Source organism: Schistocerca serialis, chromosome 9 (genome assembly GCF_023864345.2).
Source record: "Schistocerca serialis cubense isolate TAMUIC-IGC-003099 chromosome 9, iqSchSeri2.2, whole genome shotgun sequence".
NCBI classification, from domain to species: domain Eukaryota; kingdom Metazoa; phylum Arthropoda; class Insecta; order Orthoptera; family Acrididae; genus Schistocerca; species Schistocerca serialis.
The window spans coordinates 125,062,865-125,086,853 of NC_064646.1; the positions used below are offsets into that span (position 1 = coordinate 125,062,865).

Here is a 23,989-nt window from a genome sequence, read left to right on the forward strand (position 1 = left end):
ACTTGGGCATGAAAGGAGTTTATGCTGTAAAACACGGTTTGTAACACATGGGATATCATTAAAGTTGGTTTTGAATGGCATCCACATCGCGATTTAGTATGCTGCAAATGATTTCATAAAGAGGTAACAACTAGAGAGGGACCAGTCAAATTTGTTGTGTATGAGACAGTAAACTGTTTTCAACATGTTCCAAGGAGAAATGGAATCCACAAGAGAATCTTAATTGTGTCACTCATGTGTAACTATAGAAGCTGAATTCCGTTGCCAATGGGTACTTGGAGATCATGTGTGGCACAGTGTTAAGTTGTGCTTATTCAATGGCGGCTGAATAGTAGTTGGTTCAGTCTTGCGGAGAATGTGATATTATTTCTGCCGAGACTTTCCAAACAATGTATGAGCATTTTCCATTACAGTGGCTTCTGACTTGCACTTTTGTAGCACATTTTCAGATTTAGTAAGCTCTGAATGTAACTTCGCCATCGCTGACAACGGTGAAGACTATGTAGTGACAGCTGTCTCAACAAAGTAAAATAATACTAATGTGAGACAAAATCAGTCAGTAGTAGAGGTAGATAGTAAAATATGGAGGAATAAGTAAAAGAGCAAAATGAGGCTTTTAGGGCATACAAGATAATTATGGGACAACAGGGAGAATGTAACACACAAATGTGAAAGTAGTGACACATTAGTAGCACACAGATCATACACAACTAAGTTACAACTGCAGAGAACTACATTAGAGCACACAGTGGTGCACAGAGGAGATAAGGCGTCAGTTGTGTGGCTGGCACTGTTCGAAGAAGACCAGTTATCCGTGATAAACAGGCTATTGCTCATAACAAGCAGCTCAGTGGGGAGAGATGTTCTGTCCACGCAGCAGTAATATCGAACTATCATGCTCAAAAACCTATGAGACACATGGGCAAATTTACAACAATGAAACATATTCAATACTAATAAAAATTACTTGTTAATTGGGGCCCAAATGAGGTGAAAAAATACAACAGAATCAACAATATGGCTCAACAATATAGTGACAGAAAATACTGAGAGTGCCTCTCGCTAAGACTTAAGATTTGTTCTTAATTCCTAGACTGTAAACTGTACAGAGGGGCAGAACATAAACTGCAGTAACAAGAACTCATTGGTTGTTGAGGAACAGTTTTACTGTGCACTGGCTTCTGTGCTGATTGGTTCTTTCTGAATTTTGCTGGATCCACTACAGAAGATAGTATATTGCTACCTTTATACTAGGGTAAGCAGTCAAAATAATCTACAATTTTGTGATCTGGTAACTGTAATTCGACACTTACAGATGACATGAAATGCAATGCCTAGAATGATCCGTCCCAGGTGCATGTAAATTTCTTAGTTGTCATGTTTCTTTCAGCTAAGGAGCTGTTGCAACCATGTCATGCCTGCACTGTTCTGGTGAATTCTCTTCAAAATAAACTTTAATATTTTAACAACATGTTTCACTTTGCTGAAATTTATTCTGAGTGGCAACTTCTCAGTCTCAAATGGGGAACATATTTTCGGCCACAAACAACTTCAAAAGGAGACAAACCTATTGTTTCATGTACCCTAGAATTGTATGACGAACTTGCATATGACAATATATGATCCCAGTCTGTATACAAACTGTTCATACAATACGACAACATATTGGCTATAGTTTTACGAATGTGTTCAACCCTAGGGTGAAATGGTATAGTTCTCGACTTATTTTGTCCCTTGGTCTATTATAATGGGCTGTTGATCCCTAACTGTATTACTAAATGAGTAACAAACACTTTTGTAACTGACTCAGAGGTCATATCTTCGAATGGTATCATAATATGATAGTGAGAGAAATGGTCTATGATAACAAAACATATCTGTTATTTTGAGCTGTTACACGGAATGGTCCCACGATACTGAATACTACAATTTCAAAAGGTCCTGTTCCTCAGGTAAAGTTCGAACAGGTATCTTTGGTCATCATCCATGCACTCTCTTAGCCCAAGGGAGACAATTTTCAATGCCATCTGCATCTTTCTCACTGTGGCCACCAATAAAAGTGTGCAACGTGCACTTGCACGGCACTTTTTCCATTATGACATGCCTTTATGTTATTGTTACAGTGCACCTGTGTATCCAGTCTCTAAGAAGAATTTTCTTATATAAAAGTCATCTCTTGTAATAAAATCTGGCAAGGCAGTCAATCTTACAATCAGCATCGGATTCTCTCGAAGCCATGGCTCACTCTTCTGTTCCAAGCCACCACACTAATAAACAGATGATGATTATTATTATTCACAACAAATAAATTAATTTACTGTTTTAATTATCTTCAAATCTAGTACTAACATGATATTCCAAGTGTTGCCAAATACTGTCTTTTAAGATCTTTGATGAGTTCCTTATATTTCATATGCTGATTGAGTCACACAATAAAGATGTTTGAAATTTTCACTAAATTTATTTATTTTTCTCAAAGTTTAGGCATAACTCATTTACATGAAGTCATTTAACTAGTGTTTTGAGAAACACTATTTGGTCTTCTCCCTAAACTGCTGCTTGATTTAGTAACTGTACCCTGCAAAAAGCTTCACATTTGACGTATCGTTTAAAACTGCATGCTGCAGAGAAATGGTGACAGCCTCATTTTTTCACTGGAGTTCTTTTGTTACAGTACATATTTTCTGATTTAGTGTGTTGGCACATAACAGGCAATAAAGCAGACAACAGATGGAGTTGATGAAAACTAAGAAATCGGGTAATTAGTAATTGTGGACTGATACTGAAAAAATACAAATACATCAAATGAAAGAGTCACAAGCTTTACCTGTTCACTGAGACAGCAAAATTAATTCCAGCAAGTCACAAATAATGTATCTATTTCCAAACAACTAATCTTCGAGAACAACATATCTTCACAAGAGATAAAATCACTGCACTCATTTAAATGACACAATGTGGCATAGCTGAAAACACAATTACAAAAGTAATGACTCTGGAATAAAAGTTTCTGCCTACGGAATAGATATAAACAAGAGACAAGGGAAAAACCACATGAGAGAAGATATGATAGGTACCTGAAATTACATGTCATAATGTAGTTACAGTAATTATCTTATTCAGGATTTCTAGATACCTTCTGGCGTATTTTCGCTTTCATCATACTTCAGTTGCTGAATGCCTTCCAAAAGAGGTGACAAGGGCTGCCCTTCTTCTGGTGGTTTCGTCATGAAGAAAGGATGTTTCTCCATTTCCTAAAATAAGATTATTAATATTGGTTTACACAAGAAGTGCTAACTACTAGAATTCCAATAATATGATGAAATGTTACGCTACTGCTGAAGTGGATGCATAAATGAGTCTTAGTAGCAGGAAGTTATGTTTGTAAATTATAAAACAAAGTAAAATGGTTGTCCCTGTTAGCACACAGTTGTGTGGCTGATACAGACAACTGATTTTTTTTTTTTTTCACATCGTAAGTCATGACCATCAAAATAAAATTTTCCTAATCAAAAAACAAGTTAGGGTGTGAAGTCTTAACAAAACATACCACTGTATGTCAGAATAAAGTTAGCTGGAATTCCAGGATTAAAATAAAGATGTGAAATATGCTCATGTGCTTAGCCTGGCAAATTCATAATTGAGAACACTGCAATTTATAATGATGTTTAAATTCTGGTACACAATTTCAGTATCCCCATATAGTTCTAGACCGATTCTGTAGATTATTTTATTCATTTTCACAAAACTGTAACTCCCACTTCAACATCACTGCCAACAATATCCTACACACTGATACAGAAGTTGTTGCCTTATCATGTAATACCACTATTTCAAGAATCATCCAGAAAGTGGCTCCCCTTAAAAAAAAAAAAACTACCACCAATTACATGAAAATCTTTATTCAAATAAAATTATATGGTTCCGGAGACCTTTTCACGTCAAAAACATCGATGATGTACATATTCAGACTGAAGAGACAAATGAAAGTTTGTACCAAGGCTGGGATGCGAACCCAGGTCTCCTGCTCTGCTCCATAAGCAGATGCACTAACCAGTATGCCACCTTGACACGGTGGCTTTGCGCAACAGTACAGCCTACCCTAGCATGTCTCCCTCTGCAAACTAAATTCTCAGTCATGCCTCAGCCCACTTAGTATTCTCCTCCCCTAAACTCAAACAGCATTGCTGAATCTCTCCAACTGTACTGGAATATCATTTCAACATTGAACGAATGGGGGATTCTGCCTCAACCCCCGGCATAGGTGCTTTAATCAAATAGAACCTATTCATGTCTCAAACATCTCTGCAGACTGAAGCAAGAAATGAAGTTTAGGGAAGAAGTGGGCTGAGACATGAATGGGAATTTGGATTGAGGGACGCATGCTAACGTAGTCCGTGCAGCTGTGCAAAGCCACTGTGCCACGATGGTGTAGTGGTTAGCGCATCTGCCTAGTGAACAGGAGACCAGAGTTCGAATCTCAGCAATGGAAGAAAATTCCATTCATCTCTTCAGTCAGCATATATACATCATAGATGTCTGAGACTTGAGAAGGTCTCTGGAGTCATACAGTTTCATTTGATTAAAGCACCTACACCAGGGTTTCATGTCGACGGGACATTAAACACTAACCACCACCACCACCACCAGGGTTTCAGGGAGGATTCCCCGTTTTGTTCAACTCTGAGGTGCTATTCCAGTACTCTTGGAGAACCTCTGCAATGCTGTTCGAGGTTGGGGGGGGGGGGGGAATACCAAGTGGTGGATTAAGGAGTACTAGGGTAGTGCATGCAATTGTGCAAAGCCACTGTGCCATGGTGGCATAGTGATTGGCGCATCTGCCTAGTGAGCAGGAGACCCTACTTTGAATCCTGCCCTTAGTACATATTCATTTGTCACTTCAATCTGCCTACATACATCAAAAACTTTACTGCCAACAGATAGAGAAATGTTTGGACTATTTTTGACATAATCACTATATGAACTGACACATCATCCTGGGATCAACTTTTGTTTTCACACCTCATAGAAATGTGCCGCCTGGAAATGAATCTGTGTGTGACAGTCTGTAACCTCGAAGTTACTTCACGTGCCAACGTCCACACTAACAAATACAATTCATGTGAAACGTATTAAGTTGGCACCTAATCTTGAAAGATTTACTTATGCTCAATATGTAGGATCATTTAAATTTATATCTTCTAATTAACCTGCATGTGTCAAATAACTTACACCTTCATAAAACAGCTTAAACACTTCCCACCTTAACTTCCATGAGTCTGTATCCCCAATTCCATGATCAGACATTAATGAAGCCAGCAACAACTTCTAACTTGATACCACTATTGAATCCATATGCTCGCTACTTCCAGCATTCTCAGCACAACATGACAATCCCCCAGCCACCAAAAAGACACATAAAAATAACGAAAACTTGAGGATAATACTGACCAATTAGTACATGCTTTGTCAAAGAATACAAGGGTTAAAGACACCACACTCTTACCAGTTATTCTTAGTTGTCGTGAAAAATGATGACTGGAGGATAGGAATTTCTTGTGGTTCAAGAAAAGATGGAAATCCCTGGAAACACACCAGGACTGTATGGTGGATGATCAAATAGATGTCAGGCAAACTCTTTCAGAGCAGTCAATGTGCACCAAGCCATATATGGGCAAGCAGTGCCATGGATGAGCACAACACTTGCACTGAGCATTCCACGTCTCATTTTGAATAGCCCGGTTCAACCTACACAACTTTCCACAGTAATGATCAACTGGGCAGGAAGACAATAAGCAGACTGCCCTTCCTGTCCCAGAACAACACACGTCACTCTTCTCATCAACACAGGCTGTCTAAATTTCGTCTTGACCAGAAATCCACTGTATCACCAATGTGTTACCACACATATACATTAATGTGGATTGTGGATTGTACATAATGTGGAATACATTGTTTGGAATGATGTCATATAAAACAGAATACTATATAAAATTCAAATTTTATGCTTAGGTTTAAGTATAACCACAACCTCGGAAATGAGGACATGTTGAAAATACCCCACAAAGTTGTTGAAACAATCATTATGCTATGATACAGATCAGTCCATTACCACCGTCAGCTTTCTTACAATCACATTCATTGGCTTCACCATCTCACACTCAAACTGCAACATTTGGACCTAAGCAATACATTGGGCTACACTACAGATCAGTCCATCACCTAAACTAGCTTCCTTACATTAACATTCAATAACTTTGTCACTCACAACCAAACTGTACACTTGTGTGCACACTTGTTGCTCTCATATGGTACCACTCCATGTCAATGCTACTCCATATTGATTCATTTTGTGTTCAGGTGCATCAGCAGCTGGAGACTGTGGTCATGTGTGTGGGAGTTGCGTTTGCATGAGTGTGTGTGTGTGTGTGTGTTTTTTATTTTTTTATTTTTTAACATAAGTTAGTTTAAGTAGTGTGTAAGTCTAGGGACCAATGACCACAGCAGTTTGGTCCCTTAGGAATTCACACACATTTGAACATTTTTAAAAAATATTAATCAGATGATTAGACAAGATGGTGGAACCAATGAGAGGATAGCATTCAAAGTCATCATGATGAGTTTTTGAAATTATGTGACAGCATAGTGGAATATATTGTGTGGAATGATGTAATATAAAACAGAATATTGTATAAAATTTAAATTTTATGCTTAGGTTTAAGTATAACTACAACCTCGGAAATGAGGACATGTTGAAAATACCCCACAAAGTTGTTGAAACAATCATTATGCTATGATACAGATAAGTCCATTACCATAGTCAGCTAGTTCTTACACTCACATTCATTGGCTTCACCAACTCACAATCAGACTGCAACATTTGGACCTAAACTATACCTTGGGCTACACTACAGATCAGTCCATCATCTAAACTAGCTTTCTTAAATTAATGTTCAATAACTTTGTCACTCACAACCAAACTTTAGACTTCAACTTAACCTAGATCTTGAGCAACACTACAAATCAGACCATTACCACAGCCAGTTTTCTTCCAGTCACATTCATTGACATCGTCAACTCACATCCAAACTATGACATTAGAATACGAAACACCCCAAGAAATCCAGCCATATTCTGAAAAACATTCCATACAAGAAATACATATAAACCAATTACCAACTTTATAATGCATAACAGCCATATCAGTAAATGCCAGTTTTGTGTTACACTTGTGGACAAAAAAAGGTCATCAATTTGTAGGCCTATTTTCCACCGAAACAAGTAATTAGATTCAGCTTTCCTCCTCAGCTACTCTATACAATTATCTGATAGGCTACAACCAAAGGAAATGAACTGCCACCAGGAGCACACAGCAGTTGAGGCACCAACATTGTTAAGTGCACTTTAACTGATAGTGTGCAATGATATTTGGAAAAAGTCACACACAATTATTAGCAACAGCACAGACAACAATTGTGTGGCATGGTTGTCTCATATAATCCCTATATTTCTTCCACGATACTTTTTAGTCTGTAGGATACCATATAAATGAGACACTGTGTTCATCACATTAGTAAAATGCTATGATATGAAAGCACAGGGTAATAGCGATGCATAGTTAAGCATCACAGTCTTTCCAAGAAGATGAATACAACTGGCTTCACTGCCATGTGCCAAGACGGTGAATACAACTGGCTTCACTGCCATGTAAATATCTGCACTGATAACACAAAAGTAACTTTCTGATGATTTTTTTTAAATTAAAATAAGCTAAGTGGTTTTGTGCTCTGGATCTAGTCCATTCAGGTGCACAGATTGAATTACCTCAGCAAGAAATGGGTTTCATACATATGAACAAGAATTTAAGCATAAAGGTTGTATTTCACAATATAAGAATTTTAAAAATAATATTACAGTAGAGCAAAAGCAGGTTACTATGCTGTAACACCTGTTGCCAACAGCATCTACATAAGTAAACATCATTGGTGAAAAATCTCTTTCTTCGATTTGAACATGACTTGCCTTTAGCCCTACTTCTACAGTTCATGGAAAAATGCGATAGGTTTGTTTTGTTTAAAGCAATGGTTGAAACAGTAAAAATTTATTTTTAATAAAAGAATTGTGTATCATTCCACCAGAGTGACTGATATTCTTCAGAGAGCCAGTCATAACAAAACTATTTCCACCTGGTGTGCAAGATAAGCGAAATATACTCAGAATTCAAGAAGAATATTACCGAACTAACAGTTCACAGAAGAATGGAAAACTGGTGGGAGCCAACCTCAAGGAAGATCAATTTGGATTTAGGAGAAATGTAGGAACACACAAGGCAATATTGACCCTACGACTTATTTCTGAAGATAGGTTTTAAGAAAGGCAACCCTATGTTTATAGAAAGTTTTTGACAGTGTTGACAAGAATACTCCTTCTGAAATTTTGAAGGCATCAGGGCATGAAAGTAGTAATTCTGTCAGAGACAGCAAAGGACTCAGAAGAGCAATGAAATGGAATGGATAGTGTCCTGAAAGGATGATATAAGGTGAACATTAACCAAAGCAAAGCAAGGGTAATGGAATGTAGTTGAATTAACTGACACGAAGCTGAGGGAATTAGATTAGGAAATGAGACACTGAAAGTAGGCCTAATAGTTCAGTTGTACTATTTGGACAGTAAGTTAAATTAACTGACTGCTGAAGTAGGGAGGATATAAAATGTAGACTAGCAATAGTGAGAAAAGCATTTCTGATGAAGAGATATATGTTAACAATGAAAATAAATCTTAGTGTTAGGAAATCTTTTCTGAAGGTATTTGCCAGGAATGTAACCTTGTATTGAAATGAAACATGGATAATAAACAGTTCAGACTAGAAGAGAACAAAAATGTGGTGCTAAACAAGAATCCCAAAAATTAGATGGGTAGATCATGCAACTAATGAGGAGGCATTCAACAGATTTGGGGAGAAAAGAAATCTGTGGCACAACTTGACTAACAGAAGGAATTGGTTGATAGGACATATTCTGAGACATCAAAGGATCGCCAATTTAGTGACTATATCAAACTAGTCTTCAGAATGATGATTGAAACAACATTTTAAAAAAGGTCTCTAACTAAATGGACATGTGTCTGTTTTCGAGTTCTGCGACATTTACTTTCAATTTTGTGATACCTGTGGTAAATAGCAAATACATGAATTCTGAAATTTCTGGCAACAATGACCACTGATACAATGCAAATATGTAATACAACTACTTTATTATTGCTGCTGTTATGGCACCAGCTACTTTTCAGTTAACAACTGATATAACTTGACTCCTTCCCGAATCTGTCGATGACTAATACAAATTAAATATTTATTTGAGTGATCAAATGTCTGTGTTAGAAAACCAAAATTTCTTGCATAATTCAAAATGAAAATAACTAGGGACGAAAGCAACCTCATTCAAAATTACAGAAGTGACACACCTCAGGCCACCAAGGGCCACTGGTCTGGCATTTCATAAAGTGTTGGTCAGAAAAATTTTACAGCAACTTATGTAGACAGCATAGAGCTGCATAGCATGAAGGTAGGAGTGCCATTCTGCAAAACCATACCACTACTCAGCTAAAAGAGATGACAAGGGTGTTAGGCTTCTGCCAGTCTCAAATAAGATACCTCTCAGAACCCAAATCAAGGTTACCTTTATCCCATCTGTAGGGGGGCCAAATATAGTCAATCATAATAGGGCAATTAAAATAAATAACTAAAAAAATCCTAGTACCAATCTCAGCAGACCAAATGACTAGTACCTATCAATAAAAATGAATGAATGTCCTAAACGGCTCATTTCATTTAAAATCACCCAAAATAAAGAAATCTCGTTGCCATCATGTTGCAGATATTTGTGAAAATTTGGTGTAAGAAAGTGCATAGACAGAAAGTGATAAAATAATTTTTTTAGATCAAAATTGTAGTCAGGGGGCCATTTTGAAGTGTCTAGCATTTTGTCCATCTGGCGTCAGTACAAAAGGTAGATTGAAAGTTTTTAACTACTATAACTCTCTTGTTTATAAATCAATTTTATTCAATTTGGTGTCATTAGAAAGACAAAAGGACCATCTATATCACTAAACTATAAAAATGCTCCAACTGTACATATAAATATGTGGAAATCTGTATTTAAAGTCTCTCTCTCTCTCTCTCTCTCTTTTTTTTTTTTTTTTTTTTTTTTTTTTTTTTTTTTTTTTTTTTTTTTTTTCATCAAAAACATAAGTTTCACCATTTTAAATTTTGTCTCAAAGAATTCCTATTCTCATACATTTCAACATTTAAAAGATCAGAAGGGTGTTTGTTCTGTTTAATCATTTAAAACATAAAGAACATAAATAATAATATACACATATCATTCTGTGACTCTTACCTAGTGGTCACAAATGATGATAAGTTCTCATAAAATTCTAAAAAGCATTCATTCTTTCAAACAAGTTTTCAATGGACAATATTATGTCTGATTCAAAAGAATATAAAGAACCAGTACTTGTGCTTAAACTAGGAGCAGCCAAAGTCATTACAATGTTTTCATAAGGTATCCAGCAAACATCAGTGTGAAGTGGCAATGAATAACTTGAAGAAGGGCCACTTGGACTCATGAACTTGACTTTCGCATCTCTGTGTTCTTCACTTATCTCTAGAATTTTTCCAAGCCACCACTGGTTATCGTAGATAGCTGCGACAAATGTTTCTTCTTTAATTGTGTTAGAGGCAGTGTTTCGAATTCCAAGAGGAACTTGAATGAATTTAGTAGATGATGAAACACGCTTTATCAGCAACTTGTTTTCATTCAGCGGTTTGAAAAAATGATTCACTCTTGTCCCAGGAATGGTAGAGCCAGTCTCATATCGTTTTTGTAACATGTTTGTGAACTTTGTTATCTCCTCTGTTGTAACATGAGTTTTGGCAAATGCAAACAGATCTTTTGGACTTAAAATGTGACTGTCCTATGGACGCTGTAAACTTGCTCTTGTTGTTAAACATTTAATAGTACCACCAACTCCATCATGTGCATTTTTGCCATGACTTGGAGCAAAAAAATTCCTTTTTGCAATTACTCCATGATCTTGCTTGAGATAGCACAAATTTAAAACGTTCATAAAGTTTTTATATTTTGCAGAACTGCCATCACTGAAGTACATAACATGCTGGATGTGTGGTAATTGTTCCAATACATAAGTGAGAGCAGTATCCAGCAAACATCAGTGTGAAGTGGCAATGAATAACTTGAAGAAGGGCCACTTGGACTCATGAACTTGACTTTCGCATCTCTGTGTTCTTCACTTATCTCTAGAATTTTTCCAAGCCACCACTGGTTATCGTAGATAGCTGCGACAAATGTTTCTTCTTTAATTGTGTTAGAGGCAGTGTTTCGAATTCCAAGAGGAACTTGAATGAATTTAGTAGATGATGAAACACGCTTTATCAGCAACTTGTTTTCATTCAGCGGTTTGAAAAAATGATTCACTCTTGTCCCAGGAATGGTAGAGCCAGTCTCATATCGTTTTTGTAACATGTTTGTGAACTTTGTTATCTCCTCTGTTGTAACATGAGTTTTGGCAAATGCAAACAGATCTTTTGGACTTAAAATGTGACTGTCCTATGGACGCTGTAAACTTGCTCTTGTTGTTAAACATTTAATAGTACCACCAACTCCATCATGTGCATTTTTGCCATGACTTGGAGCAAAAAAATTCCTTTTTTCAATTACTCCATGATCTTGCTTGAGATAGCACAAATTTAAAACGTTCATAAAGTTTTTATATTTTGCAGAACTGCCATCACTGAAGTACATAACATGCTGGATGTGTGGTAATTGTTCCAATACATAAGTGAGAGCAGTTTTCTGGAAAACATAGAATGTGATTGTATGATGCTACAGACAGTCACTTACACAACAAAATAACATTTACTTATTGCAATCATCTCTTTTAAAGTACACCACAAAAGGATGAAGGGTGACTTGAATGTTCTGCCAGTGAAATCCTTGTGCAGCATCCTGAAGCAAACAGGTATAGTTCTCTGCAAAATCCACTATGATGATACACATAGTATCAGGGAGGGTTTCTTTGCTCCATTTGAAGTTGTGACTCTGAGATGTTGGTACATAATGATGTTGTGTTAACTTTTGAAGTTTCTGCATGAGATACTCAACAAATTCATCAGTCGTCTCCATTAATGTCTCCAGTGTAGATCGATAAGTTTGCATCCATTGTTTGAATATAACATTTTCACAATCTTGTAAGGACTCCAGCTCCATTAAAAAATTGTGCAGTTCATATTCGTCAGAACATTGAGAACAGTGACGCAGCATGCACTCCTCGTTTTCCAGATTGCACACAAGTTTCTGTAGAACTTCAGTGTAAGGTTCTTTCACATGTGCAGCATGCATTAATAGCTTTACGTTTTTGTGATATGTGCATACAGATACGTTATGCATTCCACGACTGTTTACAGTAATGCATTCTTTTGGACTAAGTTCACAAAATTTAGTAAAACCAATTTTATCTTCAGGTTATTTTTCTCTGAAAGCTAAGTATACATCTTTCAGATTATGTAAAATTAGTCTTTTTGTCTTATGCACTCTTTTGCCATTTTCTGAAGGAGCAGACAGACAGTCTTTTTTATTAGCAGAAATGCAACTTATATCAACTACACAGTAAAAATTCTGGACACGTTTTTACACATCCTTACCTATTCTGTTTCCCACTTTATAACTCCCTTTTGACAAAATACCATCTTCTTTTAGCAATCCCCTCGATTTCTTTACCATGTATTGTGTTAAAAAACATTCGGAATTTTTTCTTTACTCCATGAAGCTGGTGCTAAGGTAAGTATTTGTAGTTTTTCTTTAACAGAACTTCTCGCTGAATTTCTTTTTAAGTTTTTGCGTTAAACTATTACAGTCTGTACATTCAGTACTGTCAGTTTCTTCAGATACATTTTTCACTGGAACATGTAGCGTTTCTGATGCTGTTTGCTGGAATTTTAAAGCTAAGCGACGAGACTTGAATCGAATGTATTCTGGATGCCTGTCTTGTGCTCTCTTGGTAACCTTAAATGGTGAAATTTCAAGTAATTCACAACTTTCATTAAGTTTTTGAAGAGCTTTAGATGGATCTTGTGTATATTCTTGATCTTCAACTTCACATTCATCCATCCCTGGAAAGTTATCCCCTACAGGAGATAAAATGTCCTTACTACATGTTATGCACAGCTTGATACCTGGGATAAGTCCACAGGTTCTATATTTCTTTTCCATGGTTAAAGAAATTGGTTTCAAAGATTTCTTACAAGGGAACCTCCCCATCGCAGCCCCCCTCAGATTTAGTTATAAGTTGGCACAGTGGATAAGCCTTGAAAAACTGAACACAGATCAATCGAGAAAACAGGAAGAAATTGTGTGGAAGTATGAAAAAAATAAGCAAAATATACAAACTGAGTAGTCTATGCATAAGATATGCAACATCAAAGGAAATATGAGCTCATGTGCGCCGTAGTCCCGTGGTTAGCGTGAGCAGCTGCAGTACGAGAGGTCCGTGGTTCAAATCTTCCCTCGAGTGAAAATTTTAATTTTTTATTTTCAGACAATTATTATCTGTCCATCCGATGTGATCACTTTTTTGGGAGTGATTATCACATCCACAAGAAAACCTAAATCGGGCAAGGTAGAAGAATCTATTTACCCATTCGCCAAGCGTACAAGTTAGGCGGGTTGACAACATATGCTGTCACCAGTGTCGTATAGAATATAACAGACGTGTTTTCCTGTGGAGGAATCGGTTGACCTACGACCTTGCGATCAAACGTTTTCAGTTCCCATTCGATAGGCACGTCCTTTCGTCTACTAATCGCACGGTTTAGCGGTGCGGTCGCAAAACACAGACACTAAACTTATTACAGTGAACAGAGACGTCAATGAACGAACGGACAGATAATAATTGTCTGAAAATAAAAAATTAAACTTTTCTCTCAAGGGAAGACTTGAACCAAGGACCTTCCGTTCCGCAGCTGCTCACGCTAACCACGGGACCACGGCGCTCCTGAACACATACTATCCTTGACGTTGCTTATCTTGCACATGGACTACTCAGTTTGTATTTTTTTTTTTTTTGTTTTTTTTTTTTTTTCATTCTTCCACACAACTTCTTCCTGTTTTCTTGATTGATCTGTGTTCAGTTTTTCAAGGCCTATCCACTGTGCCAACTTATAACTAAATCTGAGTGGGGTGCGATGGGCAGGTTCCCTTGTTAGCAGTCTTTTTACAATGCTTCTTAAAAGGGTCACAGCAAATTCTTTGTCTGTTTTCAAATGTTCCCAAATAGAGCCTTTTGTGAGAAAAACAAACACTCTCAATATTTCACAGGTGCTCCTTAGCTTCAATAATTCAATATCAGCTTGATCCAGGCTTGACATATCTATTAAATCAAGCTCTTCACTGCTACTACTTTTCTCCTAACACACAACTGATGACACAAAACCTAAAGAATATTTGTTTTACATTGTGGTTCATTTTCCATCAAGTGGTTCATGGTGTGGGTTCCTGTAGTCATGTCCTAGTTCATGAACCACGGGCAACGTATGAGTGGCCATGTAAGTGGTCCCGACAGTCGGGATACCAGTTACTTTGGAATAAGGCTGAGCATCTCGGACATATTCTGAGTTGTGGTCACCTTTGTGCTCATATGGCAAAGACTACCAAATCCACCAGTTAGTCCCTCAACCGTTAGGGGTAAAACTCAATGGGACTCGGGGCAAGTAAGGCTAGCAACCTGCTTCCCCGGTACTTTAAATACGATGTTGGCAACAATCAGAGCAAAATGCCTCGGACCTTTGGAGGTGACGGAGTCCCACCTCTAACTGACAAACCAGGGACTCCTAAGATACGACTCGGCAAACAAATGGTAATGAGATGGGGAGCTATTAATATCAATGGGGGCTACTCTGGGAAGAAGGTAGAGCTGGCAGAGGCTGCAAGTAAGATGGGGCAGGATGTTTTAGCTGTTAGTGACATTCGGGTAAGGTGTGAGAAAGAAGAGGAAGTGGGAGAATACAAGGTCTACCTGTCAGGAGTCAAAGCAGGAATAGCACAATGGGGTGTAGGGCTTTAAATCAGGAAAGAGATGGAACTCAGCGTAGTTGCAATAAGGTATGTAAACGAACGACTGATGTGGATAGATTTGACAGTGTCTAGCAAGAAAATTAGGATTGTGTCAGTATATTCGCATTGTGAAGGGACAGATCAAGATAAGATGGATAGTTTTTATGATGCACTCAGTGATGTAGTTGTTAGAGTAAAGGACAAGGACAGTGTTCTGCTCATGGGTGATTTTAATGCCAGGACTGGAAATCGAACAGAAGGGTATGAAAAGGTTATGGGTAAATTTGGAGAGGATATGGAGGCCAACAGGAACGGGAAACAACTCTTGGATTTCTGTGCCAGTATGGGCTTAGTAATCACAAACTCCTTTTTTAAACATAAGAACATTCACCGGTATACTTGGGAAGGCAGGGGATGGTTGGTTTTGGGGAAGGAGACCAGACAGCGTGGTCATCGGTCTCATCGGATTAGGGAAGGATGGGGAAGGAAGTCGGCCGTGCCCTTTCAGAGGAACCATCCCGGCATTTGCCTGGAGCGACTTAGGGAAATCACGGAAAACCTAAATCAGGATGGCCGGACGCGGGATTGAACCGTCGTCCTCCCGAATGCGAGTCCAGTGTCTAACCACTGCGCCACCCCGCTCGGTGAAGGCAGGGGAACCAGATCTGTCATTGACTATATAATAACAGATCAGGAATTCAGGAAGGCTGTGAGGGACACACGTGTATTCAGGGGACTCTTTGATGATACTGATCATTATTTAATCTGCAGCGAAATTGGTATTGTGAGACCGAAAGTGCAGGAGGTCAGGTCCATATGTAGGAGGATAAGAGTGGAGAAACTTCAGGATAAGGAAATCAGGTACAAGTACATAACAATGATCTCAGAAAGGCACTAGTTAGTTGAATGTAGTCAATTACAGTCATTGGAAAAGGAATGGACAAGGTACAGGGACACAGTACTAGAAGTGGCTAAAGAATGTCTTGGAACAGTAATGTGCAAAGGTAGGATGAAGCAAACAGCTTGGTGGAACGACACAGTCAAGGCAGCCTGTAAAAGGAAAAAGAAGGCGTATCAAAAATGGCTACATACTAGAACTCAGGTAGACAGTGAAAGTTATGTTGAAGAAATAAACAAAGCCAAACAGATAATTGCAGCATCCAAGAAGAAATCTTGGGAAGACTTTGGAAACAGGTTGGAGACTTTGGGTCAAGCTGCTGGAAAACCATTCTGGAGTGTAATTAGCAGTCTTTGAAAGGGAGGTAAGAAGGAAATGACAAGTATTTTGGACAGGTCAGGAAAACTGCTTGTGAATCCTGTGGATTCCTTGGGCAGATGGAGGGAATATTTTGAAGAGTTGCTCAATGTAGGTGAAAATACGATCAGTAATGTTTCAGATTTCAATGTACAATGGGATAGGAATGAGGATGGAAATAGGATCACATTTGAGGAAGTGGTGAAAATGGTCAATAGATTGCTGTGCAATAAAGCAGCTGGGGTGGATGAAATTAAGTCGGAACTCATAAAATACAGTGGAATGTCAGGTCTTAAATGGCTACACAGGATAATTGAAATGGCCTGGGAGTCGGGACAGGTTCCATCAGACTGGACAAAAGCAGTAATCACACCAATCTTTAAACATGGAAACAGAAAAGATTGTAACAACTACAGAGGTATCTCTTTAATCAGCGTTGTGGGTAAAATCTTCACAGGTATTGTTGAAAGGAAAGCGCGAGTATTAGTTGAGGACCAATTGGATGAAAATCAGTGTGGGTTTAGGCCTCTTAGAGGTTGTCAGGACCAGATCTTTAGCTTACGGCAAATAATGGAGAAGTGTTATGAATGGAACAGGGAATTGTATCTATGCTTTATAGATCTAGAAAAGGCATATGACCGGGTTCCTAGGAGGAAGTTATTGTCTGTTCTATGAGATTATGGAATAGGAGGCAAACTTTTGCAAGCAATTAAAGGTCTTTACATGGATAGTCAGGCAGCAGTTAGAGTTGACGGTAAATTGAGTTCATGGTTCAGAGTAGTTTCAGGGGTAAGACAAGGCTGCAACCTGTCTCCACTGTTGTTCATATTATACACTCCTGGAAATTGAAATAAGAACACCGTGAATTCATTGTCCCAGGAAGGGGAAACTTTATTGACACATTCCTGGGGTCAGATACATCACATGATCACACTGACAGAACCACAGGCACATAGACACAGGCAACAGAGCATGCACAATGTCGGCACTAGTACAGTGTATATCCACCTTTCGCAGCAATGCAGGCTGCTATTCTCCCATGGAGACGATCGTAGAGATGCTGGATGTAGTCCTGTGGAACGGCTTGCCATGCCGTTTCCACCTGGCGCCTCAGTTGGACCAGCGTTCGTGCTGGACGTGCAGACCGCGTGAGACGACGCTTCATCCAGTCCCAAACATGCTCAATGGGGGACAGATCCGGAGATCTTGCTGGCCAGGGTAGTTGACTTACACCTCCTAGAGCACGTTGGGTGGCACGGGATACATGCGGACGTGCATTGTCCTGTTGGAACAGCAAGTTCCCTTGCCGGTCTAGGAATGGTAGAACGATGGGTTCGATGACGGTTTGGATGTACCGTGCACTATTCAGTGTCCCCTCGACGATCACCAGTGGTGTACGGCCAGTGTAGGAGATCGCTCCCCACACCATGCTGCCGGGTGTTGGCCCTGTGTGCCTCGGTCGTATGCAGTCCTGATTGTGGCGCTCACCTGCACGGCGCCAAACACGCATACGACCATCATTGGCACCAAGGCAGAAGCGACTCTCATCGCTGAAGACGACGCGTCTCCATTCGTCCCTCCATTCACGCCTGTCGCGACACCACTGGAGGCGGGCTGCACGATGTTGGGGCGTGAGCGGAAGACGGCCTAACGGTGTGCGGGACCGTAGCCCAGCTTCATGGAGACGGTTGTGAATGGTCCTCGCCGATACACCAGGAGCAACAGAGTCCCTAATTTGCTGGGAAGTGGCGGTGCGGTCCCCTACGGCACTGCGTAGGATCCTACGGTCTTGGCGTGCATCCGTGCGTCGCTGCGGTCCGGTCCCAGGTCGACGGGCACGTGCACCTTCCGCCGACCACTGGCGACAACATCGATGTACTGTGGAGACCTCACGCCCCATGTGTTGAGCAATTCGGCGGTACGTCCACCCGGCCTCCCGCATGGCCACTATACGCCCTCGCTCAAAGTCCGTCAACTGCACATACGGTTCACGTCCACGCTGTCGCGGCATGCTACCAGTGTTAAAGACTGCGATGGAGCTCCGTATGCCACGGCAAACTGGCTGACACTGACGGTAGCGGTGCACAAATGCTGCGCAGCTAGCGCCATTCGATGGCCAACACCGCGGTTCCTGGTGTGTCCGCTGTGCCGTGCGTGTGATCATTGCTTGTACAGCCCTCTCGCAGTGTCTGGAGCAAGTATGGTGGGTCTGACACACTGGTGTCAATGTGTTCTTTTTTCCATTTCCAGGAGTGTATATGGATCATATGTTGAAAACAATAGACTGGCTGAGTGAGATTAAGATGTGTGAACACAAAATAAGCAGTCTTGCATATGCGGATGACTTAGTTGTGATGGCAGATTCGATTGAAAGTTTGCAAAGTAATATTTCAGAGTTAGATCAGAAATGTAAGTACTATGGTATGAAGATTAGCATCTCCAAAACGAAAGTAATGTCTGTGGGAAAGAGATATAAACAGGTGGACAGTTTCAAGTACTTAGGATGCATATTCTCACAGGATGGCAACATAGTGAAAGAATTGGAAGCGAGGTGTAGCAAAGCTAATGCAGTGAGTGCTCAGCTACAATCTACTCTCTTCTGCAAGAAGGAAGTCAGTACCAAGACTAAGTTATCTGTGCACCATTCAATCTTTCAACCAACTTTGTTGTATGGGAGCGAAAGCTGGGTGGATTCAGGTTACCTTATCAATAAGGTTGAGGTAACGGATATGAAAGTAGCTAGGATGATTGCAGGTGCTAGTAGATGGGAACAATGGCAGGAGGGTGTCCACAATGAGGAAATCAAAGAAAAACTGGGAGTGAACTCTATAGATGTAGCAGTCAGGGCGAACAGGCTTAGATGGTGGGGTCATGTTACACGCATGGGAGAAGCAAGGTTACCCAAGAGACTCATGGGTTCAGCAGTAGAGGGTAGGAGGAGTCGAGGCAGACCAAGGAGAAGGTACCTGATTTCGGTTAAGAATGATTTTGAAGTAATACACTTAACATCAGAAGAGGCACCAATGTTAGCACGGAATAGGGGATCATGGAGGAATTTTATAAAGGGGACTATGCTCCAGACTGAACGCTGAAAGGCATAATCAGTCTTAAATGATGATGATGATGTTATTTTTAATCAACTGTGTATGTTGCAGAAAAGAATTGGATGGTTTGAAACTTTTTCTTGTTCTCTAATTACCAGACAGAATGGCTGCTTATGTAAGAAGCACAAAATCAAGACAAAAACGTCCTTCACACATATAAGTGCACAGACACACAAAAATCTAACACACACAGCCTGTGTTGCATGTGAGTGTTGCTGCTAGACTGAATTTTTCATTTTTTTTCATGTATTCCTGATTAGCTATTTAAAGCAATTAATTATTACAGCATTACTGAAAAAGTATAAGATCTTACAACAGAGGACAAACATCCTTCCAATTTTTTTATGTTGAAAAGTATGGCAGTAGGAATTATTTGAAACAAAAATTCAGATGGTGAAACTAATGATTTTGCTGGGAAAAAAAATCCTGAAATTTGTTAAAAAAATTGTGAGAAATTACATTAATCACAAATTTTCAAACCTTTGTTGCTTAGTCACAGCACTTTAATAATTTTTATATTATAGGCCCTAGCTCTATTCTTTTGCTTTCCAGTGACACCAAATTGAATGAAATTGATTCATAAATCAAAAAGTTGTAGTGGTTACAAGCTTACAAGGCATTTCGTTTCTCAACACCAGTTGGTAGAAGGGGCCCACATTTCAAAATGGTCTCCTAATTACAATTTTGGTCAAAAAAATTCGAGAAAAAATATTTTAATCCAAACTCATTATGTACATTCTTACACCAAATTTTCAGAAAAAATCTGTGACATATGGGCAACGGCTACTGGGTGATTTCACATGAAATTACCCAAACGGAATGTGTAATGCTTACTTGTGAAGTTCATTCCCTACTGACAGTATACGAATAAAACGAGAATCGAAATCAGTTTTAATCTGTTGTGGGTATTACACAGAAGTGCATGGCTGAACAGACTGGATACTGATGTTTTCAATGGTCTTCGATAACTTACTGTCTAGTTTGTGCAATATACACAAACAGACTGATCAGTGCTATAAAACATCCATAAGACCAGCACAGTACACATAGTACTGTCTTCATCAGTCACACAAGTATACTGTACCTCTCGCCAACGGTCTTCCGGCCATCCTTCGGTATATGGACGTCTCTCTAATCCTGCAATATACTCGTCCAGTTCTTTATCCAGCTTTTCTGCTAGTTGTAACCTCTCCTCGTCAGTCATTTGACTCGTTTTCTTCGGTTTTGCTGAATGGTTTTCCATTCTGGTGAAACGATGAGGTCGTTGTGCTGATGAGAATTGCGTATCGTTGTGCTGATGAGAACTGCGTACTCTTTGTTACGTGCGCACTAGACATCTAACTCTAATCAGCACATGGTACCGTGATATGTGGTTTATAAATATATCTAAATGCATTAACAAGATGAAATTCATAATTTATACAACACTGTTGATGTCAATGAGTAACACTAGACATCACAACACACATCTTCAAAACAAAAACATTTCGCCGATCGAGCACAAAGAAAACGAAGAGGAATAAAATCCACAAGGGGAAAGATATTTCACTCGACCAAGATAAAGGTGGGTTCCTGTCTTACTATTCTAAAAAGAGCTCGAATGGCACGGTACCAAATTTTCAACAAAATAATTTTAGACTCTGGATTTTTCCACTCATATAGTATGTAGCAATGGGGGATCGACTTCCGGTGCATAGTTGTTTTAAACTGCAAATCTTCAGTTGGCATACTTGTCCTTGCATATCATCAGTTGGTGAACATGTTTAAGAACATAAGAATGTGTGTGTTTGTTTTTGTTGCCGCAAAGTTTCATTGCTTAATGCTTATGTTTGTCCCACAGGTGAAGTGTCGTATATTGCTAGGAAGACGCTCATGTGGTGTCCCTTTTTGTTTCGGTTAGAAACTACTGAAAAACGTAAATATCAGAGGAAGTATGAAAGTAATGCTGCAGCATTTGGTTTTAAGGGGGAGAATAGCTTTTTGTCCATACAGTAATGTTTTGAGATGTAACAGATTTTTTTCGGAAGCGAAGAAAAATACTACTGTCCATTCCGTCATTGGACAGACAAATTTTCAAAATTATGCAATTTTTTCCCGCAACTTACGTCTGTTGTGTCGGCCACCGGAAAAAATTAAAGACATACTTATGCGATCTGAATCCACGAAATCCATGCACGATCCCCAAGGCATTCACGAAAGTTTCTCAGCGCTGCAAACGAAGAAATTGGTCCCGCGTAAGAAGCGAACAGCTGTCGAGGAAAAAGGTGTCAGCAAGCCAGGGGTAAAGTATAAATGTGGATAGTTCTTACAATTCCTGTTTGCATTGTTGTTACTGTATTGTCTGCTTTGCCGGCCGGAGTGGCCGAGCGGTTCTAGGCACTACGGTCGCAGGTTCGAATCCTGCCTCGGGCTTGGATGTGTGTGATGTCCTTAGGTTAGTTAGGTTTAAGTAGTTCGACGTTCTAGGGGACTGAAGACCTCAGATGTTAAGCCCCTTAGTTCTCAGAGCCATTTTTTTATTGTCTGCTTTGTCCCCATGTAGATCTTATTGCCATTGTGATGGGCTTATGGTGGTGAACGATTTAGTGATATCTTGTAAGAGGACAACTTTAATTGCACAGCAGTGAAAAAGATTAATGCCCCCGTCTTCTGACAGAATAGTAGTGTATGTTCAGACGTCGGTCAAAATGAGATAATACAACTATACTAGTATACAGTATCGCTTGGCGGTAAGGGTGGAACTTCGATACCTAGCCGTCTTGGAAATTACCTTGAGTTGTGCCGAAACGTACCAGTCTATTTTGAGTACTTCGGTAAATATGATTTTGTACAATAAATGCTATGTGCACTCAGCAATTGAAATGACGGGAATACAGAAGCGTCAGATTTCACCCGTCTGCTTTGACCCATGACGTCACCAATTGGCCAAAACGACAATTGTCAACATTCAGCATGAGATTTTCACTCTGCATTGGAGTGTGCGCTGATATGAAACTTCCTGGCAGATTAAAACTGTGTGCCCGACCGAGTCTCGAACTCGGGACCGAGTTCGAGTCTCGGTCGGGCACACAGTTTTAATCTGCCAGGAAGTTTCAATTCTCAACATTTCCAATATGGCGCCTATGACGTCATTACATAAACGACAACGAACACGAAATTCATATAAAACCAACACACACATCTCGCTCCAAAAATATAATCAAACTAACGGGACCAGCGCGAGTAATTGGGGATATTTGGGCCGGCCGCGGTGGTCTCGCGGTTCTAGGCGCGCAGTCCGGAATCGTGCGACCGCTACGATCGCAGGTTCGAATCCTGCCTCGGGCATGGGTGGGTGTGATGTCCTTAGGTTAGTTAGGTTTAAGTAGTTCTAAGTTCTAGGGGACTGATGACCACAGCAGTTGAGTCCCATAGTGCTCAGAGCCATTTGAACCATTTTTTTGGGGATATTTGGGTGGGGACAAAGTAAATATAACCTCCTGAGGCCCACGGTCCAGTATACTGGACTACTCACAAAAGCAATGCTTAAGACCCGAAGTTCAGCATACCGTACCAACCATTCTGCAAAAGTAAACTTGCAAAAAAAAGTCCTGTTTTAATATGTATTTTAGGCATATCTGGCCCCAAAAATAGTATATTCTACATGAAATTAAAGAAAAACCCCTTTGAGCCTCAGGATATCACACACACACACACACACACACACACACACACACACACACACACACACACACCACGATCCCAAATCACACAAAACGACGGCTTAAAAACACCACAAAATTCCCAAGTTCCACTACACTTACAATATCAACAGGAATCGGTCACTTCCCATCACCAACTACTTCAAAAATTATAATCAAACCGCGACTATCAATACCACAAAACCAACACCTAAAACAACAAAAATTATAATCTGACACTTCCCTTTACTTAAATAGGTCAACAGCAACACACGATACCAAAACAGCCACAACGACACATTAGAATCGGACACTTCCCTTGACCTACATAGGTCAACAGCAACTCCTGACACCAAAACACACAGCTATGACACATTGGACTCGAACACTTCCCATGACCTATGCAGGTCAAATACAACTGACGATACCAAAAAAATTGAAATCCAGTATTTCCCCCAAGGTACATAAATCAACCACAAGTGCCAATACCAAAACATCAACCACCAACACATGCAGTACATAACACCGACCCAACAACACATAAAAACCCACCGAACATCATAACATGCGAACAGTAGACCCAAAAAAACGAGTACTTACTATAAAAAAGTTCCGGCCCTACACACTTATCCCCAACTCGCATATTATGCTCATACACTTCATTTCACTATCTCCGTCACAAGCCAAAAAGTTACAGAAACTTAATGACACAAAATGTCGTCCCCCATTTCAGCCCGCAGACACACACTATTAAACTTAGAAGTCATATCCACACCCAACAAAATAAGCCACAAATTGAATTAAACAACTTACCGTGTGAC

At 39.6% G+C, this 23,989-nt stretch overlaps 2 protein-coding genes across 2 annotated transcripts in view; one reads left to right on the forward strand and one right to left on the reverse strand.

Annotated features, from left to right (window-relative positions):
- LOC126418643 (DNA polymerase interacting tetratricopeptide repeat-containing, protein of 47 kDa) overlaps nucleotides 1-20,973 on the reverse strand; it is an 80,633-nt gene extending 59,660 nt beyond the window's left edge. Inside the window, exons 1-2 of the mRNA XM_050085503.1 lie at nucleotides 20,573-20,973; nucleotides 3,137-3,254 (exon numbers count right to left, since the gene is read on the reverse strand). Of these exons, the coding sequence (XP_049941460.1) occupies nucleotides 3,137-3,254; nucleotides 20,573-20,731 (277 nt within the window). The 5' untranslated portion in view covers nucleotides 20,732-20,973. The remainder of the gene's footprint in view (nucleotides 1-3,136; nucleotides 3,255-20,572) is intronic.
- A 298-nt stretch (nucleotides 20,974-21,271) lies between these two features.
- LOC126418662 (required for meiotic nuclear division protein 1 homolog) overlaps nucleotides 21,272-23,989 on the forward strand; it is a 95,679-nt gene continuing 92,961 nt past the window's right edge. Inside the window, exon 1 of the mRNA XM_050085546.1 lies at nucleotides 21,272-21,769. Within this exon, the coding sequence (XP_049941503.1) occupies nucleotides 21,422-21,769 (348 nt within the window). The 5' untranslated portion in view covers nucleotides 21,272-21,421. The remainder of the gene's footprint in view (nucleotides 21,770-23,989) is intronic.